The following is a 24,076-nucleotide window of genomic DNA, read 5'->3' as shown; positions in this document are numbered from 1 at the left end:
CGGCTGGCTGCATCAGCCCCGTTACCGTGGGGCGCACGGCTGCCGCCCCATCCCTGCCCCTGGCGTGGGGGAATTAAGACCACTACAAGGCCCTCAACCAGGATCAGCGCCCCTCTCCCTTTCTCCGAGCAGCCCCGACCGGCTCATCCCGTTTCACGCAGCTGCACCAGCACCCACTGCTTTATCCACCCTGAGCCCCGGGCAGGGAAAGGGCCAGGGCCGGGCCGAGCCCCGCTGCGAGGGGGCGGACAGGGGGGGCTCTTCCTCCGGTGCTGGGCACCAAGGGGCTGGGTGGCATCGTCCCTGCAAGCGTTTGTCCTCGTCCCGGGTCCCTGCGACACGGGATCATCCCGAGCTGCAGCAGGGCGTCAGGGCAGCAACGTGCAAACACAGCAGCGGGCAAACGGACTGGCAGTCGCTTATTTATTCCTAAAACAGCCCCCAGCCGCAGGGCTGAGGCTTCACACGCAGCAGCAGAACAACCTCCGGGGCTCCGACCCTGCACCCGCACACGCGTCCTCAGCCGGGCAGGCAGACGCCAGCAGAGCATCCCTGCTCCGCATCCCTGCTCCGCGTCCCCGCTCCGCATCCCTGCTCCGCGTCCCCGAGGAAAGGCGAGCGCCCGCAGGAGCCTCCCAGCAGCGGTGCCGGGGCCGGACACGCTCGCGCCCTTGGCCGGGGCGGCTCTCCGGGACCGCGCAGCCGGAGGGGCTCCGTGCGGGATGGCGCTGGAGCAGGCGCCCCGCAGCCCCGGGCACGCGGGCAGAGCGGGGCCGCTCCCAGCTGCGCCGTCACGAGGCCGCCAGGTACCGGTGGAAGTAGAGGCCGAAGAGGCTGGTGACGACCTGGCAGGCGGCCACCCACCAGGTGAGGAAGGCGAAGAGCCCGCGGAGGAAGAGGGGCGTGAAGATGCCGCCCAGCGCCCCGGTGATCTGCTCCACGGCGGCCCGCACGTCCTCGCCGGCCTGGTGCCGCGGGGCTGCCGCCGGCGCTGCCGCGGGGACGGCCGAGGGCTCCGGGTACAGCCCCCACGAGTGGTTCCCTGCGGGATGGAGGGCGCGGGCTGGAGCATGGCGGGGCATCGGCGCTGGGCTGCAGCCCCAGCCCCGTGCGCTGAGTCCTGCCACGCTCATTACACGCGCCAGGGCCCGCGGGAAGGTCTGCAAGCCGTGCCTCGAGGACGCCGGCTGCCCGTGCGCGGCTTCGCAGGGCTCGCGCCGGCCCCGTCTCACCCCGCCCCGAGCGTCCCGCCGCCGCCGGCGCCTTACCCAGGGTTTTGAGGAGCAGCGTGCAGTGCAGCGTGAGGATGACGGGCCCCAGGTACTGCAGGCTGACCACGGCCACGTAGCAGTAAATCCGCGTGATCTGCAGGCAGACGGGCAGCGCGGATCAGCCGGCGCCGGCGGCCGGACCGGCCGGCTCCCGCCCGGGCCGTGCCCGCACCTTGCGCTGGATCTCCAGGACGGGGATGCGCCCGGCCTCCCGCCGCATCTGCTCCACCCAGCGCTCGGCCAGGCCCAGGTAGGCCTGGAGGTGACGGCGGGTGACGGCCAGGCGCAGCAGGCAGAGGCCCACGACGGTCCAGAGGCGCGCGGTGTTGTAGGCGGAGTCGGACATGCTGCGAGAGGACGGGGCGGTGGGCGGGGGTCCGGCGAGCTCCCAGACGCCGGGAGCGGGGAGAGCCGAGGGGGCTGCGGCAGAGCAGCCGGGGCACGCCCACCGCCCAGCCCCGTGCCTCGGTTTCCCCTCGGTTTCCCCCGACCCGCCGCCCGCGCGGCACCGCTTACATCTGCACCGTCTGCTTGCCCAGGGGCGCGCGGAGCACCAAGTCCCGGCCGATGGGCTTGATCCACATCGCCACCACCGCCACGGGCGCCAGGAAGCTCGCGTGCAGCAGCACCCTGCGACGGCAGCCGTCGGCGAGCCGCGCGCCGCGGCCCCGTCCCCCCGGCGCGGCGAAGGGGCTCCCGGCCCCCTCCCCGCCCCCCCGCCCGCCCCCCCGAGCCGCCGGCGTCACCCAACTGGGCCAGGGGCTGGTCGGCGGCCATCCGGAGCGCGTCCAGGTGCGTCTGGGCCAGGCGCAGCCCCGGGAAGGTCAGGCAGGCGCCCAGGAAGGAGCAGAGGGCCACGAGCCCCAGCTTGAAGGCCAGCTTGGCGAGGGGGAGCCTGCGGGGAGAGCGCGCAGCGGGGGGACCCGGCCGCGGGCGCCGCGCCGCTGCCCGGCCCCGGCTCTTGCAACCCCCCCAGGCGCCCGCCCGGCCCCGGCTTACGTCCAGTCCCATCCCCGCGGCTTCAGGGCGCTCTCCAGGCTGCTGCTGACGCTGGCCAGCCCTGCGGGGAGCGAGCTGCCGTGAGCTGGGGTGTCCGCGGGGCTCCCGTCCCTGCCAGCACCCCCCGGCACCCACCGGGCTCGAGGCCGAACTCCAGGTAGTCCTCGCGGACCACCAGGGCCACCATGGCGAGGAGGAGGAAGAAGAAGGCGAAGGTGAGGCAGACGGAGCGCTCGCCGCCCTCCTCGGAGCGGAAGTAGTGGCGCATCACGGTGAAGAAGACCTTGCTGCGGGCGTCAAGGAAAGCAGTGGCAGCGGGACGCCCCGGCGGGCTTGGGCGCCTTGGCACAGGGACGCCAGGCATCACCGGGACGGGGACACCCCGCCGCCCCCGCCGGCAGAAGGATACACGGAGAAGACGACGGTCAGTAGGCACCAGAGCACCCCGAGGTTGGTCTCCTTCTGGGGGTCGGCCAGGCAGTAGTAGCCTTCGGTGAAGACGTACACGGCGGCGGCGTAGAGGGCGAAGTCCACGAACCACTGGTACTCCAGGAAATAGCGCAGCACTGGGGTGGCACAGCGGGGTGTCATGGGGGCCCCGGTGCCGCTCCGGGCCGGAGCCCGGGCCGCGTGGGCGATGCCAGCGCCGGGAAGGGCTGCCGGAGCCGCGGCGCCGCGGGAGTCACCGAGAGCATCCACGGCGGTGATGGGGCTGGTGTCGAGGCGCAGGGCGATGTCGCGGGGCACCGAGAGCGGCTTGTCGTCGGCCGCGCCGTTGGCCCTCCTGCAAGAGCGGCGCGGCTCAGGGCGGCCGGGGGGGGGCTGGCTCGTCCCCCCCGCCAACGCGCCCCGGCGCGGGTGGGAGCCGACCTGTCGCGCCTGGTCCTGGGCCGCTGCTTGCCGGCCAGGGCGCAGAGCTCCTCGTCCGATGGGTGCTTGTAGCGGCGCAGGCTGCGGGGAAGACGGCAGCGGCAGCGGGGCCGGCGCTCCCCCGGGCCCCGGCGGGCTGCGAGGAAGGGGCCGGCGGGGAGGGCGGGGGCCGGAGGGGGGGGCCAGGAGGGGGCCGGGGGGCCGCGTACCTGCCGTTGCAGAGCAGCCAGCGCGCGAAGGAGCAGTGCGGGGCCATCTTCTGCATGACGCTCGCTGCCAGCAGGCTCACCACCACCTGCACCCCCATCACCGCCTGCGCCGGCGGCACCCTCAGGGGCAGCCCGGGGGCCCCCGGCCTCCCGCAGCCCCCCCGGCTAGCGAGACACCTGCCTCCACCGGGGCTGCCCGGCCTCCCCCCGCTCCTGCACCGGCACAGCCCAGGCAGCAACCCCCGGGCTTGCACCCCCTCCGGGGACAGCCCCTTGCAATGCATCCCCCCGGGGACAGCCTGGGCATGCACCCCTAAGCATGCACCCCCCCGGGACAGCCCCTTGCAATGCACCCCCCCCGCCCCGAGGACAGCCTGGGCTTGCACTCTCGGGCATGCACCCCCAAGCATGCACCCCCCCCGGGGACAGCCCCTTGCAATGCACCCCCCCGGGCATGCACCCCCCCGGGGACAGCCTGGGCATGCACCCCTAAGCATGCACCCCCCCCGGGACAGCCCCTTGCAATGCACCCCTAAGCATGCACCCCCCCCGGGACATCCCCTTGCAATGCACCCCCCCGGGGACAGCCTGGGCATGCACCCCCCCCGGGCATGCACCCCCCCCGGGGACAGCCCCTTGCAATGCACCCCCCCGGGGACAGCCTGGGCTTGCCCCCCCGGGCATGCACCCCTAAGCATGCACCCCCCGGGGACAGCCTGGGCATGCACCCCCCCGGGGACACCCCGGCCCCGGCAGCCCCGGCCTCGGCGCCCGCGCTCACCATGCCGGGGTCAGCGCAAAGGCGGCCGCAGGAGGCCTGCCCGCCACCGCCCGCCCGAGCGCCCCCACCGCTGGCCAATCCGCCGCCGCTCTGCGAGTGATTGACAACTACATAACCAATGGAGAAGCGGAATCGGGAAGGGGGGCGGGCCGGCCGGCGGCCCCCTGGTTCCGCGCGCGCTGCCCCCTGGGAGCTGTAGTCCCCCCGCGGCCCCGGGGTCGCCGGTTCGAGCCCCGTGGGCGCCGCCAGGCCGGCGCGGCCTTACCGTGCCGCTGGGGGGGACACGCGTCCATTGCGGGGCACGTGGGGACAACCCTAAACAGCAGCATGTATATATATGCATAGACACAGCCATACATTTTTATATACACATAGGATCTGCCTGAAGCGGCTCGTGCGGGCGGCAGCGGGGAAGGGGGTTTCGTGCAGACCGGGAGGGACCGGAGCGGCGACTGGGGGCATCCTGGGCCCGGATGCCTGGGTCCTCTCCCTGCCCGCTGCTGGGGCTGCCTGGGGGCTGGGATTTAGCAAAACACCTGCTTTTAGGGGCTTCGGGCTCCAGGGAAAGGGCAGCCCCCGCTCAACAGTGCAGAAAAGCCCCCGCCGGGGGTCCCGGGGGGTCCCGGGTGCTGCCAGCCTCCCCCGTCCGGTCCAGCCCGGAGGCGTTGCCATGGATGTCGCTCCCTGGCAACGGGATGCTTCCCGCTAGATGTCGCTTCCGCCCGCGCCCCGGCGGGCCGGGATGCCCCGGGGTCGGGGGTCACGGTGGCACCCCGGGATGCCGTGACCCCGGCCCGGTGCCTCCTCCCGGGGCACCCGCCGGGCTCCGGGCACCGCCGTCCTCCCGGGCGGGGGGCGAGGGCTGAGCCCTGCTTCGCCCCAGCACAGGCCGGACCTCGCCCAGCGCCGCAGCCTCTCGCTCCTCCGGACGGGGCCCAAATCCGCCCGGTGCCTCCGAATGCCCCGGTCCTGCGCGCCCACTGGCCCCGGCCGCCAGATCCCGGGTCCCGGAGGATTCCCATCTCCGCCGGCCCAAGGGCAGTGGGATGCGGGCGATTTGGGTGATGCCGCGACGGGACATACGCAGGGCTGCGGCGGATGCCCCCACGCTCGGGGGCTGCTTCGGGCCGGGCGCTGCCCACGCTGCTGGCAGCCTTTTGGGGAGGGAGCTGAGGTTTTGGCGAAGGCAGTGGGTGGCAGCCAGGACACCCCGATCCCGCTGCTGCCTCCGCCGGGGCCTCGTGGCAGGCGGGTGCCCCCAGCCCCATTTCCGTGGCCAGCACGAAAGGGCGGCCGAGCACCTGGGGACGAGCGCCAGGGCCTGGGGAGCCGCTCAGCCCGCGCCGGCGGCCGGTTTCAGCTCCCGCGAGACAAAAAAAAAAGGAGAAAAAGACAAAAGACGGATGCTGGGAGCACCCTGAGCCCGGCTGCCTCCCCGGGGGCACAAAAGCCCCTTTGAGGGCGGATTTTACACCACCCCCCCGCTCCTTTTCCTGAATTAGCATCAGCAAAGGGAGCTGCGGCAACGGGCTGCAGCCCGGCAGTGCCTGGTGCAGCGATGCAGCGTGCCGAGGCCCGGCCGAGCTGGCGGCATGCGGACGGGCTGCCGGGCCCTCGCGGCCGCATTGCCTGCACCTGGCGGCCCGGTCCCCCCCCCGGCAGCCAGGGCCCGGTCCCCCCCCGGCAGCCAGGGCCCGGTCCCCCCCGGCGGAGCGTCCCCGACTTGCACAAAGGCGGCGGGGCTGCGCCCGGCATTGTGCGGCCGCGTTGCATCACCCGGGGCCGCCGGAGCCATCGCTCGTATTTCACAGCCCATTGAGCAGCTGCCTGTATATATTTTCTGCGTTGCACTTTTAGCATGACAAAGGGAGAGGGCCTGTGAACTCCTTGCTCTTCAGACCTCTCCGACATGTCCCCTGAATGCAGCCCCCCTCGGTTAGCATAACAAACTGCCCCGCTCCCGCCGGAGCAGCCCCCGCCGCAAAGCAGCCCGAAGAAGCTCTGCGGGTCCCTGGGGTTCGGGGGGGACCCGGGACACCCCAAACGTCTCGGCAGACTCGGAGTTTCGTGCTCATCACACTTTGCAGGAGGGAAGCTCCACACTTTATTTAAACGCCAGGGCTGCCGCGCTGTGCTGCTGCTCCGGCCTCCCGTGCCGGCTCCGGCCGCGCCACCGTTCCCGCGGGAGAGACGCTGGATCCGGCTGCATTCGGCTCGATGCCGCTGCCGAGCAGAGAAACTGGTGCGGCCCCGGCCGGGGGCTGCCGATCTCGCCGGACCCTGCTCGGCTGGGGCCATTTATCCGCCAGGCACGGGGGGGTTTGGGCACCTCTGGAAGTGCGCGGATGGGAATTTGGGGTCAGCACATGCTGGCGATTCCCTGGAAAACCTCGGGAGAAAGAGGGCCAGGGGATGAGGGGGCAGGAGAAGCAGCGCCTGGGGGGGAACGGGATGGCCGGGCGTCGGGCTCACGGGGCCCCGGCGTGCTCGGCTCCCGCCATGGCCGGCAGGACGCCGCTTTCCCTTGGCTTCTCCGGAAAATCCTCACCCGGAGCTGAGCCCTGTGGAGCGGCTGCCTGGGGCTCCCGGCTCCCCATCCGCGGGATGCGGCTGGCAGATCCCACGGGACCTGCAGCCGAACGCAGCGCACGAGCTGCGGCTGCACGGGGCTGCCGCTCCCACCCGCTGCCCTCGGTGGGAACATCCCTCGCCTAATCCCGGCTTTCCGCCCGGGGTTCCCCCTCCTCCCCGCGGCTCGGCCGTGTCCCTCCTCCAGCACCAGGCTCACGCAGAGCAGCTGGGAGCAGCTCCAGGGAACCCACCTAAACGCATCTCCCGGGGACGGATGTTGCCCCAGCCCGGCAGCGGTGCGGGTGCAGCCCGGGGTGCTCAGTGCCGCGGCTTCCCGCTCCCGCCCCGCGGGTCGTTTCTGGGCTGTTTTTTCCCGTTTCTCCTCCCTTATCCGCTCAGACATCCCCGGCACCACTCAGCCCCGGGTCGGACCCGCTCGGCGCGTTTCCTCGGTGCTCAGCGGGGCCGCAGGGACGAACTCGGCTCCCGGCACCAGCACCTGCAACCCCCGGTCTCAGCAGCCGGTGATTTCCGAAGTCGCCGAGCGGAGCTGCGGAGAGCAGCTGCTTTCAGCCGCTTTTCCCTTTATTTTGCTTTCCGGGGCACCCGAAGCGGCTCGTCGGGTGGAACCGGGTCCGTCGGCTGCACACAGGTGTCAGCGGCAGCTCACACGGCTCCACGCACCCGCAAACCCCCAAACGGCTCTGCCGGGCCCGCAGCAGCGCAGGCGTCGGGGTCTTCAGCCCGCTCCGGGGTGGAAAACCGGGACCGTGGGCGATTCCGCAGCACCGGAGCCCTGGGCGGGCTGAGGCTGGTGGGAGCGGGGCCGGGGTCCGGCTGGGAGGGCTCCCGCACGGGCCCCGCGGGATGCTCTGCTCCCGGCTCAGGCGAGGAGCCGCGCTGGCCCCAGCCTGCCTGCAAATCCAGGGGATTCGGGAATTTACTGCCCGGAGAGTCGCTCCTGCCGGGTCCGGAGCGGTGGCTCTGCCTTGCGCCCCGCAGTGACCTGCCCGCGCCAGCTCCCGGTGCCGCCTGCAGCGCTCCGAGCTTTCTGTCCCTAAAAAAACACGCATTTTCAAAGCAGCGACAAATAAATGCAGGATTTCTCTTTGCTTTTCCCGGCGCTGGCGATGGCAGTCTGCCCCCAAACCGACATGGAGGGGAAAGGCGGAGGGGAAGACGGTGCTGATTTATTTTATTTCATGTCTGTCTGAGGCCAAACTCCCCCAGCAATTGAACCACCAGCTCCTCAGCGACGCGCTGGCAAAGAGTCTTTTAAGCTCGTTCTGCCGGAGCCGCCGTGGATGCGGCCTGGCCTGGCTGCCCTCGGCCGGGGGCTGCCCGGAGCCCCGCGAGTCCCGGGAAAGCCGGCGCCGGCGCTTTGAGCTGGGAACGTCCTCGTTCGGAAAGGGAGCGACCGGGGAGCTGAAACAGGGAGGGAGAAGAGGCGGCTCCGGGGCGGCACCGGGCTGGATCCAAGCTCCGTCGCGAGCGTTGCCCACCGCGTGAGCAGGTGTCGAAGGGGGAGGCCTGGCCTGGCCTGCGCCGTGCGGCGAGATCCCTGCAGCGCCCGGCGCCCAGCGGAGTCCGAAGCCATTCCCGACCGGGCAAGAGCACGAGCTCGCGGGGCTCGTGGATCCAGGGATACCTCCGGCGTGAATTAGACACGAAGCAACCCGGAGCCCGGCACGGTGGCTCGCTTCCTTCTCGAGGGGGCGAAAAATCCACCAAACGCCCCCAAAACGGCTGCTCCAGCCCCAGGCCTGGCACCAGCTGCTTCTCTAGTGGAAAAACACGTCTTCGGCTGCCCGAAATCCCCGCAGAAGCTGCATTTCACGGCGGCTTCTCTGGACCTGGTGGAGCCTGTTGGGAAGCGCCGCAGGGAGCAGGTCTGCCCGGGCCGGGGATGAACGGGTCCGTCTGCGGCTTCGGTGCGATCCTCCGATAACGCCGGGAGTCTGGGGGATCCGCCAGCGCCGACGGCGGCTTCGTGCTGCTTCGGTGCTTCCAGTTAATCCGAGCGGGAGACGAGGGGCAGAAACGCCCCGGGATGCTGCGTTTGGGAGCAAACCCGCGCAGAAAAACCTCCTTTGGGGCCGTTCGATGCCGGAGCTGGAAGGCGCCGTGTGGCTCCGTGGCCGCCTGTGCCGGGGCCGTGCTGGATCCGCGCGGCCGATTTGGAGTTGCAATTGCCCTTAACTGTATCTGAGGGGAGAAAATTAAGAGGGAGGTTGCAGGGAGGGAGGTTGCAGGGAGGGAGGTTGCAGGGAGGGAGGCTGCACGGAGGGAGGCTGCAAATTCCCACCGGGGCTCCTTGTCGCGCCGCGCACCAGCCCCGGCTGCCGGGGGCGGGCGGCAGCGGCGGGGGCCCGGCTATGTAGGTCAGCTCCGGCGCTCGCCCGGGGGGCGGCCCCCCCCTCGGCGCAGGTGCCAGCTTGCATTAAACCACCGAGGCCTTTCGCGGGCACCGGAGCCCCGGGGGGAGAGCAGGGGCTGGGGCCTGGCTCCTCCGCACTGGGGCTTCCCGCTCCCTGCGCAAACACTATATATATATTTATATATATGTGTGTGTGTATATATATATCTGTATGTATGTACATATATATCTATGTACATATATGTATGTATGTATGTATGTATATGTATGTAAAAAATAAATAAAATCCAGGGTTTTCCTGTTTAAGATGGAAAGCAGCTGCCCATGCAATTAAAAATTGTACCTTAAAGCGACCCTATTGCAAGTGTCTTAGCAGAAACTCAGCCGCGCTTTCAGCAGCCTCTTCAGACAGTCCCGGGGGGTGTTTCGGCTCCCGCAGGTATCTCACGTTGCTTTCTGTTGCTCTGTGAGGTTACTGAAAAGAAAATATATGTATATATGTATATGTGTGTATAGACATGTGTGTGTATATGTATATGGATATTCCAGGGAATATATATACTTTTTCCAGCTCAGATCCCAGTTTATAGGAATTTCCCGGTCTCTGTGGCCATAACCCGGCCAGCGTGAGCGCAGCCTCAGCGCTCGCAGCGCGGGGTGGCAGGACGGCAGGGAAGCTGCCGGGAAACGCGGTGGAGGTTCAAAGCGCAGCCCGAGTTTTGGGGGGGATTAATGGATTTCCCAGCGCAGCCACGTGCCACCAAGCAGGGCTCGCCGCATCCCCGGCCGTGGGGGCTGCGGGGCCACGGGAAGCGAGGGAGCCCTGCGCCGGGGCGCTGCGTTGGGATGCAGCGGCGGTGCCGGGGGGGCGGCGGGGGCGCGGGCGAGAAGAAAGCCCGAAGAAAAGAGCCAACCTCACAGCACCGGCTGGGGGGGTGTGGGGGGGGGAATGGCTGAATTACCATATTCAAATCTAATTAATTCTGCTTTTGCATAGAAAGGCCAGGCCGGGCGTGGGACCGGCCTGGCAGACGGCGTCTCATGCTCAGCGCCGTTTCGGGGCCGCGGCATCTCGGCGCGGGGCGATGGTGGGAGCCATCGTCCCGGGGCCCCGCGCCCCAGCTTACCCCTGCGGCCGCGGCGGGCGATGCCGGCGTGCTGGCGGTGCGGGGCCACGGCTCTGCTCCGGGCTCTCGTCTCCCCCCGTGCCGAAGGGCCGCGCGTGCCGACGTCCCGCCATCCCGCTTCCCGGGCCGCGGCGGCAGCCGAACGCCAGGATCGGAGCTGGGTGGGGGCTTCCCCTCTGCAAAAGACTGAAGAAGAAATAAAATCAGGTGGTTACGGAGCAATAGGCTGCGAAGGGGGAAATGGAGCAGGGCGTGGGGTGCTGGGCCGGACGGTTGCTGTGTTTCCATAGGAACTCGAAACGGCGCTTTTTTAGGTGCTTTTTGCACAAGGAAAACGAGAGCGAGCCTGGAAAGAGGGGCCACGTCGCTGCCGCCCCACGGACCCGCGGGAAAGGCGCCGGCTGCCCTCGGATCCGGAGAGCCCGGGTGCCGCCCGCCGGCACGCGATGCCCGGAGCCCCCGTACCCAGCACCGCGCAGCCTCTCGCCCCCGTCGCACCGCGCGGTCTGCGGGTGCACGGCCCTGAACGCGCCGCGGCCAGGCGGGGTGGGGGAAAACCGCGGTGAGCAGGAGGTGTGGGGCGAAAACAGCCCTTTATTTCCCAGAACGTAGCTTAGAGGAGGAAAACCTGTTTGGAAATGGCTGTTTTGGGCAGTCACCGATCCGCCTCTGCTATTCGGAGCGTGGGTTTCCCGCGGCGCAGGATGCTCGTGTGCGGGAGCAGCCCCATCCCTGGCTCATCCCCCTGAGCCGACGGCAGGAGCGAGCCCCGAGGGCCGCCGTGGGCCCCGTCTTGACCCACTGCCGTGCCCGCGTGGGGCCGGGGCCCTCGGTCCCGCTCGCCGGGCTCGGGCAGAGGCTGCCGACTGCGGCCGCCCCACGGAGGTGGCACCGCCGGCGGCTCCCGCGGCCCGTTCTGCAGCTGGGGAACCGGGGGCAAAAAAGCAGGGAAAACGAGGCAAAGCTTTGCAGCGTGCCAGCCGCGGGGCAGCCTCGCGCCTCACCCTTCAGCCGCCTTTATCCTCCTAAAATACCGTGGCGGGGGGGTTGCAACGCGGTTTGGGACACGGGGGCTTTGCAGCACCGTCGCCGCCAGCGCCGCAGCCTCCCCGGTCCCGGCATCCGTCGGGCGCCCGCACGGAGAGGCCGGGCCGGGGGGAGCCGGGGGGAGGCCGGGACGCCCACGGAGCCGGGGGGCCGGGGCACGAAGCACCTCGGGGGGGGCCGTGCCGCGGGTCCTGGCCCTTCCTGCCCGCGCACAATAGCGGCGGCCCGGGCACCGCTCGCCCCCATTGTCGGCCCCGCCGGCCCCCCCCACCCCTCCTTTCCCTATCCCATCGGATAATGGAGCCGCTTTGTGCGCCGGGACCGTGTTTGGGAGGAAGAGCGTGTTTGTCTGCCGGGGGAGACGGGCCGGGCGAGACGCGGCGGGAGCGGCGGCCGCAGCGTTGGGGTGTCGTCGAGCGCCAGCGTCCCGGGCCCGGCAGGCGGGACGGTTGGGGACAGCGGTGCCCGTCCCGCGCGAGCCGGCGGTGCTGGGGCTTGGTGACCCCGGGCCCTGCGCGTACCGGTGCCCTGGGGCAGGTAACAGCCCCGGGGGGGTTGGGGGTGCGGGGATGGCAGCAGCCCCCTCCCCCAGGAAGGGGCAGCTCGGCCGGGGGCGAATCCGTCTCAATTAGCTGCTGTCCCAGTGAGGAAGGGGGGTGGCACGAGGGGGACATGGTTTAGCACCGGGCCGCGGGGACCGAGAGCATCCTTAAGCCCTCGTGCTGCTTCGTGGTCCTTCGCCCCAGTGGCCCCTCCGCCGCCCACCCCCCCGCTCCCCCCCCGGCCGCGGGGGTGAATTTTGGTGCCGTCGGTGCCAAGTCGGGCGCGAGGGGCCGTCCCCACCTGGCCCGGCCGGCCGAGGGGTGATTAAACACGGGGCTCCCAGCTGCCATACATTTTTAAATAAATGAATAATACATCGCGGGGTGATAAATAAATAACGGCCGCACATTTGAACTTCGCCTCTGAGAAAATCCTTCTGGTTCAAAAGGAGCGGGGCGCGCGGGAAGGGAGCCCATGCATTTCGAATGGGCTGCCACCGCCCGTCGGGGCGGCAGGAGGAGACGGCGGGGGTAAAACGGGTCCAAACACGATGGCGGGGAGGGCCAGGGGGCAAAATAATGGGAATAAGGAAATGGGATGGGATGGGATGGGATGGGATGGGATGGGATGGGATGGATGCACCGAGGGCCGGCAGCAGCTTTGGGGTGCTCATCCTGGGTGCTGTGGCAGCAACTTGCCTTCCTTGAGCGAACTGCTCCCGCTCGCTTGCATCGCTAAGAGGGTCTTGGTTTATTAGGCTGTAATTTAAGGCAGAACGCGCCGAAATGAGCTCGCACACCGAGCCCGGGCAGGGGGATAAACACCGCCTGATTGATCCGCTGCCTGGCCCTGGGCAGACGCCTGTCCCGGCTGCGGGGCCAGCGGCACGTGGGGCCGCTCGGGGCGGGTTTTCCAGCCGGAAACCTCGGCTCCGAGAGACTGCGGCTCAGGAAGGGCCGGGAGCGGGGAGAGGAGCAGCCCCTCAGCCCTGCAGCGGCTCGCCCGGGACGCCCCTTCCAGCGCGTCCCCGCTCCGTGCCTCGGTTTCCCCACTTGCAACGGTCCCGTCTTGGCAGCTTGCAGGGCCTCGAGCCACCTCGTCCTGCCGGGGGGGACACGGGCCGGTGCTCTGCAAACTGCAGCTCTGCAGCAGAGGTTTGATTTGGCCCCATAAGGAGCCGGGTGTAAATCAGGCCGGTTCACACGCACGAACGGGATCGGGGTGCGGGGGGGGGGGGGGTGCTGGGCCCCCGATGGGGCCGGCTGGGCCGGCGGGGCGCGAAATCCGTGACAGTGTGCGCGCCTTAAGCAAACCTGCTCCGGGGTGCCGCGGACGGGGGCACAGCCTGTGTATATATTAGCGCCGGGCTGTGACCTCGCTGGGAGGGCTCCTTCCCTCGCTCCGCTCCTCTGGGCGTGGGAAAAAGGCCCGGGCGCTTTTCACAGCTGTTCTCGCGGCTGCACTGAGCTAATGGAGGGGCTGCGGGCTCCCCTCCTCCCCCGGCGCCCTTTCAGCGCCGCCGCGAAACCCCCCTTTCACAGGCCCTGAAAAACACACCGCATTGTTCCCGCCTGGTTTCCATTGAAATGCCGGGAGCTCGCTGTCTCCCGGAGCAGCCGGCCCCGCTCCCGGCCGCGGGCACCGAGGACGCCGCGGGCAGGCCGAGCGCGAGCCTGCGTCTGCACGCGTGTGCATGCGTGTGCAGGCGTGTGCATGCGTGTGCACGCGTGTGCATGCGTGTGTGTGCGTGCATGCATGTGTGCATGGCCGTTCGTAGGTTTGCACGCCGCGGCTCCCCAGGATTCCCCCCCCCAGGCCCCCGCCGAGCGGCTGGCGCTGCGAAGGGCTCTGCCAGGGCGATGGGACACCCGCAGCGGCCGCGGCCCCTTCCTGCTCCGCTCCCCCGGCGAGGCCAAACCCCAGTTCCTGCCCCCCCATGTCTCCCCTTTCCCCTAACATCGAACCCGTGCGTTTCCAGCAAATTGCCTCCGATGCAGTAGAAATCCAGGATTTATAGAGCGCAAGAAGCAGCCTTGCTCGGAGCAGCCCTTGCTGGTTTCCCAGATTTCAGGCAGAGGCCGTCGGTGCTCCGGCTCTGAGCGGAGCGACGGGGCCGTGGAGTGAAGCAGTGCCCGGCCTCCTCCTCCTCGCAGCCGCACGCGCAGCCCCGCCGGCTTGGCCGCGAGCCCCGCCGTACCCCGCCGAGCCCCGGAGCAGCACCGGAGCCTGCCTGTCATTAAAAATATATAAATATGCTTCTCATGCTTGGAGAAGGGTGTAAAAAAACCCGTCATCCCCCAAAGGCTCAAAAACCGGAAGGCAAATGCAGGGAAAGCCGCAGTTAGTATTTTTGGAGGAGCCTGGGATTTTTTTTAAGCTAATAGCCTGCTATTTTGGGCGGAGGGAGGGCTGGTGTTGGCGGACGGACGGACGGACGGACAGACGGCGGGGCTGGGAGCGGAGAGACCCAACACGTCTTTGAAGCCAACTGAGCCCCTACGCGCCCGTATGCCCCTGCCCCAATTCGCCCACCGCCGACGCCCCGGGGAGTTTCCCGTGCAGGGCGTCCGCGTCGGGGGGATTTCGGGGCCGTGGGGAAGGGAAAAGCGTCGCCAGCGCCGCCCGTGCCAGGTGTGCCCCCCGCTCCGCTCGCCGCCTCCCTCGCTGCCAGATACTGCCATTTCCCCAGCCGGTTCCGGCTTCTCCGCCCAGCGCAGCCATGGAGTTTCCATAGAAACATGAAGATATTAAACTGTAAATAATAATTTCTCCATGAAAAAATAAAATAAAATAAAGGCGGCTTCGGGGCGCTGCATCGGGCCGGCAGCCTCGCGCACCGTCACAGAGAGCCCGAGCGGGGCCGAGCCCCGGCCGTCGGGACGCCGCTGCCCTTGGCCGCTGCTCCGGGACCGCGCGGCCAGCGGGGCTGGGCGAGGGGCCCAGGCGTCCGGGCGCCCCTGCCGGGTCCCCAGCGTCCCCGGTGACGGAGGACGGCTGAGCGATGCTCGTCGCGCTCCCGCCGCCTCCAGCGGCCGATTTATCCGAGCAGGCGCCTTCAGCCCGACATCCATAAAATCCGCAGCCGAGGAGGAGGCCGGGCACCCCCGGCCGGCTGGGGGTAAGCGGGGGCTTGGCGGCGGCGCTGACACCTGCCTGATTGGAAGGAATTGTTATTTACTGCTGCCTCTTCAGCGGCTGTTTTTAAATGGCCTGAAGTTGAACACATCAGTGTTTTCCATTTTCTCTGGCTCAGGGATATGTTTGTGTCCCGGGCTTTTACCCTTCCTGTCTATTTAAGTGATACTTTTTATCATAAATGAGTTTTTCTTCTCCCTGCTATCAAGCACAAAGCCGAGTCGGAAAATCACCTAGTTTTTCACTCTCCGGCTGGCGAGCAGGAGGGGGAGCAGCGCCGGGATCCGGCAGGGAGCACGGCGGGAAGAGGCCGCGCGGGAAAGGATCCCGCGTGGGAAAGGATCCCGCGTGGGAAAGGATCCCGCCCGGCCCCCGCTGCCGGGACTGCTGCTGGCTGCTCCTGTCTCCGGCTGCTCCGGAAAGCCGAGCCGGGGTTTCGGGGCAGGGCGGTGGCCCCGGCGTTGCCGGCTGCCGGCTCGGTGTGCCGGTGCCGGGATGCTCGGCCCAGCGGCTCGCGCGGCCCTTCCCGCTCCCGCCGGCGCCGGGGGATGCGGGGATGACGGCCGGGGCCGGGAGGAGCCTCCCGCTGCCCCCAAACCGGCCGGGACGGGCGCCCGGCGAGCCGGCAGGGCCCGGGATTATCCTCAGCCTGACATCCCCCGGGACCGAGATTGCGGCTTAAGGCCTAATGGAAAAGAGGCAAGAGCTGGGATTAAAAGGAAAATAATGACTGTTTCTTTCGGCAGAGCGGGGAAATGAGACGGGGATTAACGTCCTCTTTGCTCCCAGACCCCAATCCCAGCCGGGGCTGCCGGGCCGGGACGCGGGATGAGCCCCGCGCCGCCGCGGCCATCTCCAGCTGCCTCCATCCCAGCGCGGGAACACGAGAAACGACGGAGATTTTGCAAATATTTGCCATCGCGGCTATTCCCCTCGCCCTGCACATTCGCCGGGAGAAATTATAAAATGTTCTGAAAGGAATAAAACACTGGAAATTAAAACTTCACTTGCAGAAGCACAAGCCCAGGAATAAACCTGACCGGCTCCCTTCTCTCGCCTTGGGTTGCTCACACGCGCTTCCCAATTGGCCGGGTTCCTGGAATAGATTCAGTTGCTATGATACCAAGTTTGCTTTTAACGAACCCCAGAAAATTAATGGCATTCAGAAGATAAGTCCTTAAAGTGGAACCTATTTTAAGAAATTCTTCCTGAATGGTTTACGAGCAGTCGGGAGGGAAGCGAAAGCTCCCTGAGCGCGGCAGCCCCCGAGCCCTGCCCCAGGTCTCCCTCTCCTGGAAGCCGGGGCGTCGGGACCGCGGGGTTATTTTTTTAATTTCAGGATGGACCCTTGGTCCGGGACCCCGAGCAGAGGGCAGGGTTTGGTCCCTGGCACCGGCTACCTGCACCCATGTTTTGTTGCTCCTGCAAGGCGTCACCGGAGCCGATGGCGCGGATGCTGCCCGCGTCCCCCGTCCTTCCCCAGCTTCCCGGGAGGGTCGGAAGAGCCCGGGGACAAAACGCTGCTCCTGCACTAGAGCAGCTTCCACCGCCGAGGCCACGGCAAGTCGTGCCCCAGCCCTCGCCGAGGCCGCGGGCCGGCTCGCCCGGCACCCGGGGCTGCAGGATTTACCAAGGCTGAGACTTCCCGAGGGACAGGAGAGGCTTCGGCACGGGAACCCCTCAACACAGAGCCCCTTGGAGAGGCTCAGGGCAGCTGAGGCAGCAGGGGAAGGTTTTCCTCTCTCCGAAGCTCCCAGCCTGACCCGTGGCGATAGATAAAGAAACCGGGAGCTCCAGCGGAGGCTTTGCCTGCGGGGCCAGGCGCAGCACCCCTCTCCCGCGCGCCCGCCGGGCTCGTCCCGCCGGAGGCATCCGCGGCCTTGGCAGGGGCCGATTCGCGCGGCTGATGGCACGGCTCGCCGCCGGCCCGCGTTGGTGCCGGACGAAGGGCTCTGCGGCACGGGGCTCGGCAGCGCAGGCTCTCACCCCACCTCGGGGGCTCGTTAATGGGGGTGGCGAGGGGAGAAGCAGCTCCCGGACACGGGGAGCCTCCAGCACCGACGGAGCCGGTGGTCGTCCCCAGACATCCGTGTTTCAGGAGGAAGCCAGAAAGCTGGACGCCGCCGCGACGCGCCGGGTGCGAGTCCTGCCTGCGCAGCGCGACGTCCAGCCCGGGTGCAGGATCGGTGCCGGGGCTCCGGGCTCCCGGGACGCGGGATCTGCCGCTCGCTGCCTGAAGGGACCAAGGCACCGCAGCGCGTGAGGAAGGTGCAGCCCTTCCTCTCCCGGCCCCAGATGCACCGCGCTCCTCCGGCTCGGCGAGCCCCGGCGGCCGGTTGCGATGGGAGGAGCAGCCGCACGCCGAGCTCGGCTCGGGCAGGACGCGCGGGGCAGGGAGGGCGCGCGGGGCGCCGGGTCGGGCCGGGCTGCTCCTCCGGCTCACGTCTGGAGCGGCTGCTTTTTGCCTGCTCTCCGCTTGGCAACAAACCAGCTCGGAAATAGATGCATCAAACAACCGAGCGGCGAACGGGGAGAGCAAAAGCGCCTGGGTGCAACCGCCCTGCAAGGGCTGCGGAGCGCGAGGGAGGGTGCCGAGCCCCTTGCCCCCCGCCTGCCTCCCCTGGGAGAGGGATCCACGTTTCTGCTCGGTCGGGGCCCCATCGTCAAATGATTTAAGCACGTGCCGGGCCCGGCAGGCCCATCCAGCACGGCGCCGGGGGCCGCGGGACTCGGCAGAGCCTCCCCCCTTCCCGGCTGCCGGCAGGGCCGGGGGCTCCAGCGCGGCCTCGCTCAGAGCCGGCCCCCTCACCGCTCCCGAAAAACCTCACCCCAAAACACACGGGTGAATATCGCCATCCGCCAGAAACAGCCAGCCAGCGCTCGGCTCCGCCGGGGCCGGAGGAGGCGGCCGGGGAGCCGGGCAAGGACCCGGCGGCTGCGAGGGCGAAGCGGGACGAAGCGCAGCGCCCGCCGTGCAGGGGAGCGGGCGGACCGGGGCCGGGAGCGGGGAAGGACGGCGCCGCCGGAGCCAGGCTCCCAAATCCGCCTCTCCCGAGAACAATGCTGCGACAGCTCTGCAGATGCGGAACAACCGACCGGCAACGGCGATTTATTCCTCTCCCCAGCAGATAAACCAGCCCCAGAAATGGGTTTGCGCTAAATTATAATTTGCATGTGGTAATATATTTAAGCAACTTTCCTTCTACTTCGTTATAAACGGTGTTTCTGGGGGTTATTTTTAAGCCGGCCTCGTTTTATTTATCCCTAGCGCAGCCGGTAGAGCCACGCTTAATTGTCAACGCGAAAATTAAAACCACAGCAGAAAAATAAAAAAAAAAATAAAATAAAAGGTGCTGGGTTTGTAGCTAGCCTGAGGAAGCCCGGCTTTGAATAGAAATAATCACCTAAGCACAGACACTAGCTCTGGGCCTCAATAAAAATGATTAAAGACAAAACCCCACTGAAATTTCCACTCGACAGACGCGGCGCGTTGCGCTTTCGGCCGCTCTCCCTCCGCAAAGGTGCACGCACCTCCGCTGCACAGCGGCCGGCAATTTCGGGAGGCCGGTGGCCGCCGAGGCCCCCTCCCCGCCGGCAGGGCAGAGCTCCCTGATGGTGGGAAGTCCCGGAGAATAGCGAGCCGGTTTTTACATTCGGTTCTCTAGCTTTATGATATCACATACACTCATACAGCTAGATAACCAAAGAGAAAAACCAGCCCAAAAGGGGTCCTTAAAACAGGGCCGCGGCCACCCCGCGCCCAGGCACCGTCCTCGCCGCGTTCGCCCGGCGCAAACCCAGCGCCGGCCGCCTTTCGGCGATAATCAAGAAGCCCCAGCGTTTTCGGGGAGAGCCGGCAGCCGCTCTTTCCGACGCCGGCACGCGGGCCCGAGCGCCGGGGCGGGATGCTCCGGGGGCAGGATGCTCCGCGGGAGCCGCGCTGCGGCCCGGCCACCTGCCTCCCTCCCAGCCCCACCGTCACCCCCGGACCCTGCTCCCACTTTGGTAATTACTGTAATTTACTGGCACGGAAACGCTGACTCATGAGACCCGCTGACGAAGGGAAGGGCTCGGCGGAAAGGGCCCCGCGGGGTTTCCGAGGCGCCTCCGCTCTGCCCTCCTCTTCCTCGCCTTCCTCCCGCAGCCCCGCTCCGCGGAGCCCCGAGAGCCGAGCCGGGCCCTGCTCGCCGGCTCCAGCCCCGCACCCCGGGGGGCAGCGGGGGGGGGCCCTAAACCCAGGGGGGACCCCGACCCTGCATCATCTCGGGGACCCCCTAACCCGGGGGGACCCGCACCCCCGAGGGGGGGACACCGATACGCAGGGAAACCCGTGCCCCCGGCAGGGACCCCTATAGCCGGGGGGGGACCCGCACCCCGGGGGATCGGGGCCCCCGCCGCCTCCCGCCCTGGCAGCGGCCGCTCGAAGGGGCCCCCGCACCACGGGGACCGTCCCGGGCTCGGGGGCAGCTCGCCGGGCCGGGGGGGCTCCGGCCGTGCGCGGGGCAGAGCGGCGCCCCCGGGGGGGGGGGAGCGGGGAGGGGCGGGGGGGGGGGGCCCGGGGCGGCGGTACCTGCTCGCTCCGGTGCTGCCCGCGTCGCCGCGGGCTCCGGGTCGCCGCGTCCTTCCGCGCCCGCCGCGGGGAGGGGCTGGGCCGGGGCGGCGGAGGGAGCCCCCGGCCCCGCTCCCGGCCCCGCTCCCGGCGCCGCCGCGACCCGCCGCTAAAGTTGGGCAGAGCCGGCGGCGGAGGGCGGGCGGGGCGGGCGGGGGCAGGGCCGGGGCGGACAAAGCCCCAGCCGCGGCGCTGGGACGGCCCGGGCCCGGCGGCGGGGCCGGGGCAGGGGTCACCCCCCCCCCCCCCGGGCAGCGCCATTCGCCACGGCCGCCGCCGCCGCCCCCGGGGGCCGCCCCGGCCGCGGCCCCTTTCCCAGGGCCGGAGCCTCGCGGCTCGCCGGCCCCGCTGCCCCCCCGCCCCGCCGCAGCCGGCCCGCCCCGTCGGGGAGGCGGCGGCGCTCCGGGGCTAACCCCGGCGGGCAGGGCTGTGGCGGAGCCGCCCCCCCGGGTCTCCGCCGGGGGGGTTGGGGCTTCAGCCCGACGGGCTTGAGGCGGGGAAGGGCGGCCCGGCTGGGGCGGGGGGGAAGGGGGAGGTGGGCCGGGGGCGGCCGGACCCTCCCGTCGAGGCTGCCCGGTTGCCGAGCCCCCCCCGCTCACGGGCTCCGTTTGCAAAAGGGAAAATTTGCACCAGCTCATTAGTAAAACCGGGCACGACCCTCCCCTCGGAGAGCAGCGGGGCCGGGGCCGGAGGGCGCGGGGTCCCCCGACGGCCCGGCCTCGTCTCTGCCCTCCGGTCGAGGAGGGACGCCCGGGGCTCGGCGGGGGCCAGGGGCTCGGCGGGGGCCGGGGGCTCGGAGGGGGCCGGGGGCCGGGGGCCGGGCCGGGCCGCAGCGGCGAGGCTCCCGGCTCCACGTCCCCCCCGTGCGGCCGCCGCGGCCCGGCGCTCCGCGACCCGCTCGCCTCTCCCGGTGCGGCGGCGCAGCCCCGGGGGCACCGGCCTGGGGACGTGCCGGGGGGCGGGGAACGGCCTCTCCCCGGCACCCCGAAACGCCGTGCGCTGGAAACGGTGCGGGGTGACAACGCAACGGCCGTGCGCACACGCGCTGCGGTGCCCAGGGACACACGCACACACACACACACACACACACGCGTGTGCACGCTCGTGTGCTCGTCCTGGAGCCCCCTCACAGCGGGGTACACGCACACACACGCGTGTGCACGTGCTGGGCGTGCACACTGGTGCACACACACATGCTGGTGCACGCCCAGCGCTGCACACGCACCGTGCACACACACACTGGTGCACACACACACACACACACACGCACACACACACACTGCAATACAATTCGGCTCTCCCCAGCCTCCCGCGTCCCCCCGGCCCCGCAGCTCTGCGCCCTCCCCGGCCCCGCCGGGCCAGCTGACGGCGGGGACCCCCCCCCCGGTGACCGCCGGGTCGCACCTCGCTCCGCAGAAACCCCGGCCGCGTTTTGGGTCTACGGAAAACGAAACCAACAAGCGGCCCGGGCACCGCGCCGGCCCCGGCCGCCCTCACCGACACCGACAGCCGCCGGTCCCCGCTCCGGCCTCCGCCTTCCCCGGGCTCATCCCCCTACCCGGGGTCGGGGGAGCTTCCTGCCGCGGCCCCCGGGCTCCCCCGGCCTCGGGACCCGGGGCAGACCGTCACCCTGGCTGCGGGCACCCGCCCGGCCTGCCGGCCCCCCCCTCCCCCGGCGACCCCAGACGGCTGGGGCAGCGCTGGGGCGGTCGCTGCGGGCGGCGGCGCCCGGTTACCGGTTACGGCGCTCGGTGTTTCGGGGAGGGACGAGAGAGGCAACCGGGCACGGAGCCGTCCCGGCCCCCACCCGCCTTTATAAATACGGATATAACGTTTAAAGGGGGGGGGGTCATGCAGGGCGCTGCGACCGGAGGTGCCAACCGGAGACCCCGGGGGGCAGCGGGGACCCCCGGGGGGGCGGGACGAGCCGCCGCCCGGCCGGACCCGGCGCTCTCCGTGGTGCTGAACCGCCAGCGGCCGCCGCGCCCCGGCCCGGCCCGGCCCGGCCCGACCCGACGGGCGCCCCGGCCCGGCCGCGCCTGTGCCCCCCCCCCCCCCCCCGGGGCCCTCTGCAAGCCGCCAGCAATCACTACCATCATTATTATCATTATTATTATCATTATTAGTATTAACATTATTGCGATTCCTGTCGCCCAGGTGTAGGCCGACGGGGCAAACAGTTGGGAACGCGGAGGTTTTGGTGTCGAGGCAGCGGTTTATCCAATTAGCAGATTATCCCCCCACGAATGTCCCCCCCACACGCCCCCCCCGCAGAGCCGCTGCCGCCGAGCGGTGCCCCGGGGTCGGGCACGGCCTGTGCCCGCGGACACCCCGCGCCGCTGCCGCCGCCTCCGCGGTCAACGCCGGGCTCCGAAAGGTCCCCGCTGGGAGCGGCGGGGGACGCGGCGGTGTCCGGCCCCGGGAGACGGGGCGAAAGGACGGGGCGGCGGCCGGGACCCCCCCCTCGGCCGCTCTCCCGTCCACACTGCCCGGCGGCGGCGAGGCCGGGCGGGCCCGGGGGGGCCGCCGCCTCCCGCGGCCTCTCGCCGTCCCGCCGGGTTTCCTTTGCGACAGGCTCCTTCGCCAGGCGGGCACGGCGCGGTGCCCCCCGCAACGGCAAACCCCCGCAACGGCCTTCGCCCGAGAGACGCGCCGGGGGAACCAAGGGGACCCGCGGAGCGGCCCCGCGGCCCGGCAGCGCCCTGGGGACCCGCTCGAAGGGTCCCCGTGCAGCGCCTGGGCGCAGCGTCCGCGCTGGCCTCGCTCCTTCCCCGCTCGCCGGCCCCGGGAGCCGCCGCGCAGGGCCCGGGCGGGCCGCTGCGGCCCGGTTCGGCCCCGCCGGGTCCCCCGCCGCCTCGGCGCCGGCAGCCGGCGGCAGCCCAGCCCCGCTGCCCTCGGCAAACGGCTCCCCGAGCCCCCGGAGCCCCGCGGCGGCGGCGGCGGCGGCGGGGGGAGGCTCGGCGGTGCTGGCACGGAAGGGCAGGCCGCCCCACGCGTGTCCGCGGCGGGGGCCTCGCGGGGCCCGCCCGGCCCCCCTGCTCCCCGGCACTTACCCGAGCCGTCGCCCGCCTCCGTCCCTCGCTCGGAGGCCCCGCTCCGGCCCCGGCGCCTCGCTCCCCCGCTCCTTCCCTCGCCTTCACCCTCGTGTGAATCAAATACCTTCACTACAGCAGCCATGTTGGGCTCCGGTGCGAGCACCGCGCTCGCCGCAGGAGCCGCCGGCCGCCTCGGCGGGGGCGGCAGCGCCGGGAGCCGCCGCCCGGGCTCGGGGCCCCGGGTGCCGGGCGGGGGGCTCCCGGGGGTGCCCCGGCCGCCGCCGCTCCCCGCCGCCGCTCCCCGCCGCAGCGCCCGCGCCGCCCGGGCCGCCACCCCTGGCCCGTCGCGCCGCGGGGCTCCGGGGGCTCCGGGGGCTCCGGGGCTCCGGGGGGGAGCTGCCAGCGCGGCTCTCCGCCCGCCCCGCAACTTCCCACCGCTCCCGCTGCCGCCAGAAGCCGCAGCCGCCGGCAGGTCTCGCAGCCCGGCGCCTGCACCGCGGCCGCGCCGCGTCCTTCCCCGCCGCCGCCAGCAACCGCGCCGGGAAGCGGCCCCGGGCGCGTCTCGGGGCCGCGCTGGATACGAGAAATAAAATTCCGCCGTTACCTGCTCGTCGGAGCGGCGGCTCCCTCGGAAGCGCTCCTCGCCCGAGCTCACCTGCGGGGAAGGAGAGGGAAGCGGTGTAACGCGAGCCAGCCCCCGCGACGGCAGCCGCGCCAACTTGGCGCAACTTTGGCGGCCGGGCCGGCAGCGCTGGAGGGGGCGGGCGGCGCCCGGGGAAGGGTCGCAGCCGCCCCCCCGGCGATCCGGGCCGCAGCCGCCTCCCCGCACCGGGCAGCGCGGCCGCCCCCCAAAGCAGCCCCCGCGCAGCCGAGAGGGCAGAGCCGGGCCGCGGCCCTTCCCAGAGGGCAAACGGGGGACGCGGCGGGGAAATGGAGGCGGCCCCGGCAGTCCCGGCGCAGGGGCAGCCCCACATCCCGGGGGGGTTGTGTGTGTGCGCCTTGGGGGGGGGGACGCGAGCGCGGGGCCTGCAGCCCCCGGGGCGACCGGGCTCCCCGCTCTCGCCCGGCTCCCGGGGCGGTGGGCAGCCGGGGCCCGGCACCGAGCCGCCCTCCCGCCGCCGCTCCGGGCGTCCGCCCGCCCCCGCGCCCCGGCAACCGGGAACCGGGAACCGGAGCTGCCGCGGCCGCGGCCCCCGAGCGAGCCGGGCAGCCGCCGCCTCCCCGGGGGCTCCCCGCCCGGCCGCGCACCCTTCGGAAGCGGATTTTCGGCACGCTTTTTCCAGGAGAGATTTCTCTAATTTTTTCCCTTTCTTTTTCTTTTCCTTTTTTTTCCCCCTCCCCATTTTTCCGGGTTGATTCCAATATTGTCGCCGGGAATTATTTGCATTTAAGATAAAACGACTCGTTCCCTGCACATCGCTTCGCAGATCAATTCAATCAGCACCGGCGGATTGAGAGAGCAGCGGGAAGGGGGGGCTAGATCCCGAGGAAAAGGGGGCTCG

At 70.3% G+C, this 24,076-nt stretch overlaps 1 protein-coding gene and 1 long non-coding RNA gene across 2 annotated transcripts; both read right to left on the bottom strand.

The window, feature by feature from the left end:
• Nucleotides 1–409: 409 nt before the first annotated feature.
• On the bottom strand, nt 410–4,211 carry TMEM161A (transmembrane protein 161A). Its single transcript, XM_064497485.1, has 12 exons — nt 4,131–4,211; nt 3,350–3,453; nt 3,141–3,221; nt 2,957–3,054; nt 2,680–2,836; nt 2,406–2,557; nt 2,271–2,331; nt 2,023–2,166; nt 1,788–1,901; nt 1,444–1,618; nt 1,269–1,365; nt 410–1,042 (listed from the first exon to the last, which is right to left on the bottom strand). Exons 1-12 carry the CDS (start codon nt 4,131–4,133, stop codon nt 792–794), a joined length of 1,437 nt encoding a protein of 478 aa, XP_064353555.1. The 5' UTR covers nt 4,134–4,211; the 3' UTR covers nt 410–791.
• A 3,006-nt stretch (nt 4,212–7,217) lies between these two features.
• Nucleotides 7,218–23,253, bottom strand: LOC135323626 (uncharacterized). Its single transcript, XR_010385106.1, has 4 exons — nt 23,179–23,253; nt 10,206–10,391; nt 9,422–9,553; nt 7,218–8,906 (listed from the first exon to the last, which is right to left on the bottom strand). It is a non-coding gene; the product is annotated as an uncharacterized LOC135323626 (long non-coding RNA).
• Between the last annotated feature and the right edge of the window lie 823 nt (nt 23,254–24,076).

This window comes from Dromaius novaehollandiae, chromosome 25 (genome assembly GCF_036370855.1).
Source record: "Dromaius novaehollandiae isolate bDroNov1 chromosome 25, bDroNov1.hap1, whole genome shotgun sequence".
NCBI classification, from domain to species: Eukaryota; Metazoa; Chordata; class Aves; order Casuariiformes; family Dromaiidae; genus Dromaius; species Dromaius novaehollandiae.
The sequence above is the reverse complement of the archived record's forward strand: the minus strand, read 5'-3'. Positions and strand labels throughout refer to the sequence as shown.

Coding starts and splice junctions, on each gene's coding strand:
- TMEM161A (XM_064497485.1), bottom strand. Junction 2,332..2,405: donor GGAGTTCGGCCTCGAGCCCG/GTGGGTGCCGGG, acceptor CGCTCCCCGCAG/GGCTGGCCAGCGTCAGCAGC. Junction 2,167..2,270: donor CCGCGGGGATGGGACTGGAC/GTAAGCCGGGGC, acceptor CTCTCCCCGCAG/GCTCCCCCTCGCCAAGCTGG.